This window comes from Gavialis gangeticus, unplaced genomic scaffold, assembly GCF_001723915.1.
Source record: "Gavialis gangeticus isolate Ggan-Ray unplaced genomic scaffold, GavGan_comp1, whole genome shotgun sequence".
NCBI classification, from domain to species: domain Eukaryota; kingdom Metazoa; phylum Chordata; order Crocodylia; family Gavialidae; genus Gavialis; species Gavialis gangeticus.
The window spans coordinates 30,194,740-30,203,719 of NW_017728996.1; the positions used below are offsets into that span (position 1 = coordinate 30,194,740).

Sequence of the window (8,980 nt, forward strand, 5' to 3'; positions counted from 1 at the left end):
GGGGGGGGGGGAGGGAGGCAGCAGCAGCTGCCACTGCTGTGTGCTGTTCATTTGGTGGCTTAACTGGTGGTTCCTGCTGCTGCTCCTGTCAATGGTCCAGGAGGGCACAGGGGGGTGTTTGCCCCTGGATCTGTGTGGGGCAGGGTAGGGCGGGCGGAGACGGAGCTGCACCAGGCTGCACTCTGGACGGGCGGCAGGGGCTATGGCGAATTTTCAGGTAGCTGCAGCCCCCCCATATCCCTTGCTCTGCTGCCTGCCCTGCCCTCATCTGGGTGTACATGCCCCCCATTCCCTCCCCCCACTCTCCCAGGCAGGGCAGAGTGGGCACAGGACAAAGCCTTGGCTCATCTGGGTGGTGCGGCTCCTGCAGCTGCATGCTGCTTGTCCAGAGGCAGCACAGCAGCTCCGTCTCGTGCCCACCCCACCCCAGCTGGGTGAGTGGTGGGAACTCATAGCCGCTGCTAACAGTGCTGCCACTCTATAACTTTTTTCTCTTTGGGTGCAAAGCCCTTAATGAGATAATTTCCTTCCTAAAAAAAACTTTAAGTTTGAAATAAAGGTAAAAGAAAAAGCTCTATATGCACAGCAGCCAGGTTCCTTCTGCAAGTAAAATCATTGAAAGTAACAACCCAGGACTGACATCTCAGAATAGTTCACCTGGTACAGAGGCATGTGTGGAACTTGAATGACCAGATTGCTGAGAACCCCATTATGGTTTGCAGGGTTTGTGGGTTATCATGAATGTATTCTTGAATTTTGTTGTACTGATATCGCAGGAGTGGTCTTGTTGGAAAGCCCATATTATGTGGCATTCATTTATGTCACTTTTATCGCTATATAGATTATGTTATGCTGTCTATGTATACCCTTATAATTTTGGACATTGTTTAGTCAAGAGAACAAGGCAGACATGCTCAAAGATACTTTCCACTTCCAGACACAGGCAGAAGGAGACATTATTAGATTAGGATTTATTAGGATTTTGGTAACTCATGGGAATGTTGATGAGAGGGGTTAGCTATGAGTTGTTTAAGACGTTATCTGTATGATATGTTTTGTTTTGGATGACTGCAGGCCTGAGGAAGAGTCCAGGGTGTCCAGTAGCCAGGGCTGGTAGAATCATCAGGAAGACTGATTTTCTGGAGATACTGGCAGGTTTTTCAGGAAGGCTAGGGTGTAGCCAGATGAAAAGGTAAGAATCTTGTCTTTTAATTGTTCCCAAATTTATATTTGTTTTTAATTATATAATTCTTTTCTCCTACATAATAAATACTTTTGTTGTTCTGTCTCCTTACTGATTGCCTGTGGAAAGAATGATTTCTGCGCAAGTGATATTCCAGGCTAGCTCTTTCTGTGGAAAGGGGGACCTACAATTTCTTTCAAAACCAAAGGGAGAGGACACCTAGAGTTGGAAAAGATTCCCTTGCTGTAGCTTTGAGGTCCAGTTTAAGAGCAGTGAAGCTGAGGCCCCTGGTGATAAGAAGCTAGTCCAAGGAAAACTTTAGTCTGTTTCTTGGGACAAGCAGTGGTACAGCTCTGGGAGTATCCTGTGAATGGGTTTGTGACACACATGACATGAGATCATAAAAATATAAGGAGGGGTATGACAGGAGTATTGCTACTGGAGCCTCTCTTTTGGTGGCTCCGCCCTCCTGTAATGGGCCAACCACACGCTTACTCGCCTGCCATGCCTTGATCTTGATTGATTGATTGTAATTAGCGGGAGTCTGCCCACTTTATGCACCCTGATGCTAGGGGGCACTGTCTGCGGCTCCTTTTTCCTCCCCTACACTGCATCTCAAGCCTCGCAGATGGTACTAACGTGGTCCTTGCCTTCTCTCTGGGGCTTCTTGCTCCTTGCGGCCCTGTCTCCAGGCTCCTCATGGCCCCCCTCGCTCTGGGGCTTCTCACTGCCCCCTTGCTCTGGGTTTGGGGCCAATGCATCCCAAATGCTGTGCCCTCTCTGGTGCCAGGATCCTGACGCTACCGTAGAGTCTCTATAAGGCCTCCTCCAACCCCTAATAGCCTCACCTGGTCCTCCGGTGTAACAACGAACACAAAAACACAAAGCCCCCGGGCTATAACATAAAAAGCTAAACTGTCCGGCGAAAACAACATTCAATCCCTACCGGGAAATACTCCAACCCATGGCAGCAACCAGGGGATGCTTATGCAGTCGGGCTTCTCCCTTCTCTCTGCACCAGCCGAGCTCCCCCTTCCTTGGCCACCAGAGGGGAAATGCTCTCCTGGCCTCAAGCCTGAGCTTAAGAAGGGCCAAGCCCTGCCCCGTCCTGTCAGCTGGCTCCACTGGTTGCCCTAGCAACCAGCACCTGTGCTGCCCTGGTGACTGGCAGCTGAGCCTCCCCCTTCTTGCCACTAGGGGTCTCTCCCAAGCTGTTTCTGCTCTCAGGAGCAGGGCACCTGAGTGCTCTGTGACAAGGGGCATAGAATCTGAGTCCATTGGCTGATAATCCAAATTTCGCATCAAGCCAAGAGACCTTATATCAGGGCAATATACCTTAAGTACCCGATAACTTTATTCTATGGATCAGAATACTTAGCCAATTTCCCTCAATGCCATTACCTGCAGAAGAAAACTGGGCTATCATGCCTGTAAAGCTATACTTTGTTTGCATGCACTTCACTCTAAGGTTCTTTTCAGGTTGGGGAACAGTGACATGACTGAAATGGAAAATGAGCCAAAGAATAATCAACATGCTCCAGCTGGATTTGAAATGTTTTGATTTAACATTATTTTGCCTGACACAGAGGTACATGTGGAATTTGGACCATAAGTAACTATGACCTATTCATCTATTTTTGATGGACTTTTTGTTTGGTAATATTCATAAATCTGTTTCCTACAAGGCAATAGCCCTTCCTAGAGAGTCTTAGTGCCCCCAGCCTCCCAGAAGATGCGTGGTTCTAGGTAGGAATAGGCTCAATAGGACCCATGCATCTTTTTTGTCTCTAGACCAGGGTTGTCCAACTGGCAGCCCATGTACTACATGCAGCTTGTGTGGAGGTAACTGTGGCCCCTAGGTTCCCATCTGAGTGCCACTTCCCCCTCCCATTACCTGGTTTGCAGCAGCAGCTGGGGACTCTGCCTTCCCCTCTCTCCTCTGTCTTCCATTTCCTGGCCTCAACCCAGGGGCAGCACTGTTTATCATGCCAGGGAAGCCTTTTTGGCAGGTTTTGTTTCTATTTTGAGGGGATTCAGAAATTCCACAATTTCACTTGTAGTACTGCAGGTCTTAAAGGCATGGAGGAAGAACTAGAGTCATTCAGGTCTATGCCCATCTCTGTCATAGACCTGGATCCAGTGTCTGCTCCTCAGTTTGTTCTTTTCTTCAATAAAAAGATAACATACCCCACAACATATATTCTGAAAAAGCATGTAGATCCTCCCAAATCTGCCTCTAATTTAAAGAGAGTCCATGTAAATAAGCCTGCTGTGAACACCACTGCATTTAAGAAAATAACTGGATGACATATATATGCATATATCCCCATCAATAAGAAACAAGTAACAGCAATTATTTAAAAGTTCTTACCTGTCAATTCCATTGGTTAGTTCAAACGGCATGTCAGCTATCGTGTTGACTAAAGCTACTTTCCTCAATAAGGAGAAAATAGTTTGTGATATCTGTGTGCCCTCAACATCATTTTCTAGTCCATTTTTCTTTTCAATTCGTCCTTGAGCTGCAGTGATGTATCTGTTTGACAAATCTAGCACTTTTCTGGAAACCAAGTTGATCAGTGTGTGTTCTTCCAGCACACCACAATGAGTAGAATTCCATCCTGGCAGCATTAGTGATATGTGATTTTCATTTGACACAAGTCCAAAAGAAACTGGACATTGTAGTCTCAAGATATCTAAATATCTAACACAGAGATTGTCTAATTCTTTATCCACACCCCACGGTAAGAGACATGACAAGAGCAGTTTAGCAGTGTCTGTGGTGATGTTTGCATCGATTTTTCCTGATGGCTGCATTCTAATCTTTTTTGAACTCTTCAGTTTTTTCTGCCTTTTGATGCCACCACTTTCTTCCAGAGACCTAGCAGCATTATTATCCCTATGGACCTGGTTTGTCAAGATAGTATTTATTTGCCCATCCATTGGAGAAAGACAGCCAGAAGTTTTATTCCTTTTTAACGTTAGTGTCCTTTTCTCTGCTGTGCTTTTGGCTCTTTTTAGAGTGTCATAGCTGTGGAATGAATTTGATGACTTCAATCCATTGAGCTGAGATGACAGTAAAAGTTCTACAAGTTTTTCCAGATCAAATAAAAGAACATGAAAGCTTATGTTGTTCCAATTTGTCTTTACTGGTAGGATAGTAAAGGGCCATCGGACATGGATGGTCCCAGTTACCTGAAATAAAAATGTTATGTATTAAAATGCCAAAATCAAATCTACAGAGTTATAACAGTTCTAGTCCTAAACTTAGAGATGTATTTGGAATAGGCAAAATTTATTCCTGGTTCAATGTTGCTGACTTCCACTAAGTTACACTTAATTATATATTTACAGCAGCATCTACTACATGCTAGTCACTTTCTGACCATTAAGAAAAAATGGTCCTGGCTTTAAGTGACTTAATCTAAGGGCAAACAAGTAACTAGATAAGTAGAGAGAGATAAAGTGAAGAGAATGGGAGCAACAATATAATTTTGGAATAACACTAGGAAATTAGAGGCAGTTTGATACATACAATAGGAAAAATATATTTACTATATAGGAAAAATATAATAGGAAGGAATGTTTAAGGATTATGGAGGCTCTGGGAACAGTTCCGACTGGGGACTTCTATGCATTCAGGTCTATGACAGTTATCTTGTGGATTGTGCTTGAATGCACATGCAAGTATGCTCTGTGTTTCATGTAATCATGCATTTGAAAGCAGGCACATTTGTACTGTAGGATATACGATGGCAGTTTCCAAACTTTTTCTGGCTCTCTCTCAATTTTCAGAAACTGACACTGTGCCCACAATTAAGAGGATTCAGGGATATAACCACACATCAGGGATAGTAGCCACAGAGATTTTATCCCATGCTAAGAATCTGATACTTAAGCCCCTAATGAAATAGGGCTAAATTGATGCAATTTAGCTTTCTGTTTGGTCATTGTGGTCATAGGGACAATTACCACAGAGCAGCTGTGAAAGGCTAAGTCCCTGCCCTCCTGCTATTTGGCAGGCTAACTGCAAAATTAGGAGCACTGTTGGGCCTTTTCAACCAGGGTTTTACTCCCCTAGCATCTGTCAGCAAGCCCCCAGTGAGGCTGAAGCTGTGTGAAGACTAATGAGGGAGTGGCTCACTGGGAGTTAAAAAATCCAGCAAGCAGAACTGGAGGAGGATGCAGAGGAGAAGCACCAGAATGGGAGACTGTTGGGCTACAGTGAGGGACAAACCTGTTGCAGGAAGGCCAGAGCCATGAGGAAACCCTCACAGTGTCCAGGACAAGGGATTTTTTTTACTTGCTTTATTTGTTAAAATCTCTTGTCCTGGACACTGGGTGGGTCATAACAGGCTTTTTCTTGCAATAGCTTCTTCCACTATCTGGTAGCATCAGAACTAAGAGCCGAGCGGCTGTGTTTCCAAAGCAGCCTGGAGGAGGATGAAGCTGCTTGTCTTATTCAAATGAAAGCGGTAAGGAGGGCAGAGATAGGCTGGGATGGCCAGGGACATGCAAAGGTGGAATAGCAGCAGAAGAGAAAAAAGGAGTTTGGAAAAATTAGCTTGGAGGAGAAAGAGAAATAAGGAGACAATTTTAGAAGTAAGTATGCTAAGGGGAAGGAGGAGAAAGTGGCAAGCATAGGGATCCAGGACTGCAGTACATGATCACTGCAGTCAGCCAACCTCTGTGAAACCCCCTTTAGTTGTTGCTTCACATAGAGAATAAGATACTACTGCCACCAGATACCCCGATTCAAGTAACAGAAGTCTATGCAGTAGAGCAAATGTTCCCAGTTCTGCTGATACCCATGTCAGTTTGGTTCTACCTAATAGGACATTTGTTTTTCTTTTAGTTGGCTTTTTTAAAAGTTGCTTGTAATGGAATTTACTCTGTTAAAAGAACTGTAATAGTACAAAGTCAAGCAATGGCATGTATGAATTATGATACAGACTTCAATTTCATGATCTCATACTGGGTTTTTTTGTTGTTTTTTTTACTGGAACCGTGATTTATTTTTGTCATTCCTCCTCTCCAATATGAATATGAGCTGACTGAATAGGTTATTTAGGGGACATAGACTCCAATCCCTTTGTTATGTTGAGGATACCAGGTATATAATTCTCTCTTCTGAAGCCAGCTGGTATAATGTAAATATTGTTCCATAAACATGGGGATTGAATGGAAGCTAGCAGTCTGGAACTGAATTGAGTCAAGGCAGAGATACTGAGTGGGAAACATCTAGATCTGCATATCTCTGAAGAGAAGAACTTGAACTTTCACCTAGCCAGGCCTTTTCACCTAATTTAAATCATCTTCACAGTGAGAGTTTTATAAGCTGTCATTTTAATTCTGCTTATTAATGTGATAACTATGCTTAAATAAGAATATCAGTCTACTCTTTTGTTAATGTACATCCAACAAAACTGTTGACAAGTCCTTTTTTTGACAGAACTGCAGATTTGGGGACAAGCTCTAATTATTCATATCAGATCGGCACCAATATAAAGAAAATTGACTGCATTGGAAATTGGCCTGATGTGGCCAATAATGTGGCTGATAAATGTCCCGTGCATGTGTGCAGCCACAGCACAGCATGCAGGTGGCAAGGAGCACAGACCAGCAGCTTGGAGAGCTAAACAAGACTTATTTTTTGTTCTTGTAGATTTTAGTTTTGCTTAGCATATGGGAAGATCACGCTATTTTCAGAGCTCTTAAATCTTGTGTTTCTACTGATATTAAATTACTCGCTCTATGTTAATGCTGCATTCTCTTTTTTCAAAAGAGTTTTTGGCAGGCATGGACACTAGAACTTGTACAAACCTAATATTTTTGCTGTCATTATATTAAAATAGACCAGTGTAATTTTTTTTAGTTTAAAGTAGCTGGCAGAACTTTTTGCTTGTAGTGGATTGATAATTCTTTGCTGTATACGGGATTATGATCCACACACCAGTCCACCTAATACAGTTGTTAGAGGAATTCAATTTAAAATTCATAGTGTGTGTTGGGGAGGGGCAGCACAAATTAACAACCCATGGAGCAGCCAGAATGGAATATACTGATGCTCTCAAACTACTAGTTCTGAAGTGAACATTAAATTGTGGTCTTTATTTTACTGGTGACTTGAGAGGTCAGGTCCCTGTGTCTAGGAACTGTCTTGTATGAGGTGGATGATGCATGGAGGGGTGGAGGTAGGAAAGGAGGAATAAAAATACCTAGTTAGATCTCTCTGTGCTTCTGAGAGATGGAGTTCCCAGGCAGGGAAACCATGTGGCTGGGAGAAGCACAGTTCCTTGGCCACAAGGTCTCCATCTGAATAGAGCCCCAGCAGCTCTAAGATGAGTGTGGAGCCCCTTGCACAGGGAGGCCATGCAGCCGGAGGAAGCAAGCTTCCCTTGGCTGCATGGTATCCCTTAAGTTTAGCCACCAGGCAGTAAGCTTAAGCACTCAGTGTGGAATGCTGGGGGCAGGGCCAAGATCTCTAGATATTTGAAGGGTGGGAAGGGGTAGAGCAGCTGTGCATCCTGGGGTGCTGGAGGAATCAAAGTTAAGGCATTTTATTTCTCCAGAGCATTCATACAGTACACATGAATGACCAGGGCAAAATAAAACAAAGAGAAACCTCAACTGCAGCGGCATAGCTTTAAAACATTTCGAGGCAGTTTAACACCCCAAAGCTAATGACTGCTCTCATTTTAAGTGCCCATTTTAACATGTGCCAAGGCCCTTAGAGTAGAATAGGAGAGAGATCAAAGGACTCTCTGTCCATCTACAAACAAATTCTGCCCTCAAATGGATGCAGGAATTCTAAGGATAGAATTTTCCCCAAGGCATTTGTCTGGCAGTTCACAAAAAAGGAGTTATTTTTTAGAGAATATTCAAATGAACTTTCTTCTCTAAACTCTCTGGTACATCATGTTTTCCCAGTATATCTAAAAATAAAAGTAACTAGCAGCTGGTTCTGGGACGGGGCAGAGGAGAAGGAAATATCATTAAACAGTGAAGATAGGGACAGAAATTACACATAAACCAATATACGTGATCAGAAACTGGTTCAAATCTTTAATGCAACAGAAGTTCAGTGCACACAAACTGCTTTCCAAATGGCCAAAATCAGTTTAAGATAAACCTGGATGGATGTAGTACAGGAGCAGGCAATTATTTTGGGTGGAGGGCCACTTACTGAGTTTTGGCAAGCCATTGAGGGCTGCATGACAGGCAGCCCAGAGTGGATAAATATTAATTTTCTGAATTTTTTAGGGGCCCTGCAGGCTGGATAGAATAGCCTGGCAGGTTGCATCTGGCCCGTGGGCCACATTTTGCCCACCCCTAATGTAGTCTCAGATTTAACTGATTTAGGTTAAATCAATTTATTGAACTTCTGCCCCAGATCACTTCCAGATTCAAGTTACCTCACAGTCCCGCAGCATCCCAAGATGCTTTGCAACTCCCCTGCCATCCCCTCCTCACAGGATGGGCAGGCTAGCCTTGGCCCAAGCTGTCTGCTCCAGCCAAGCCAGGAGGCACCCCCTGGCAACTGGCCTGGACCACTACAGGCACATGGCTACTTTTCTGGAATCAAAAGTGAATGTCTGTTCACACGCTCATTGGTTCAATCTAGGCAGCTTAGACTAACTTGCAAAGATTGAATGGATTCAGCCTGGGGCTTTTTGACTGTCTGTACTTAGCCTTTATTTAAATGAATTTAATGTAAATAATGAAGCTGCATTCTTAATAAAAGTTGTTAAAGAAAAGATATTCATAGTTTCATAGTTGGTAGGGTTGGAAGAGACCTGA

At 43.6% G+C, this 8,980-nt stretch overlaps 1 protein-coding gene across 2 annotated transcripts in view; it reads right to left on the reverse strand.

Annotated features, from left to right (window-relative positions):
• Nucleotides 1-8,980, reverse strand: part of WDR72 (WD repeat domain 72) — a 279,358-nt gene that overhangs the window by 127,874 nt on the left and 142,504 nt on the right. For both annotated transcript variants that reach the window (XM_019504240.1, XM_019504239.1), the window contains exon 15: nt 3,555-4,375. In XM_019504240.1, the coding sequence (XP_019359785.1) occupies nt 3,555-4,375 (821 nt within the window). The remainder of the gene's footprint in view (nt 1-3,554; nt 4,376-8,980) is intronic.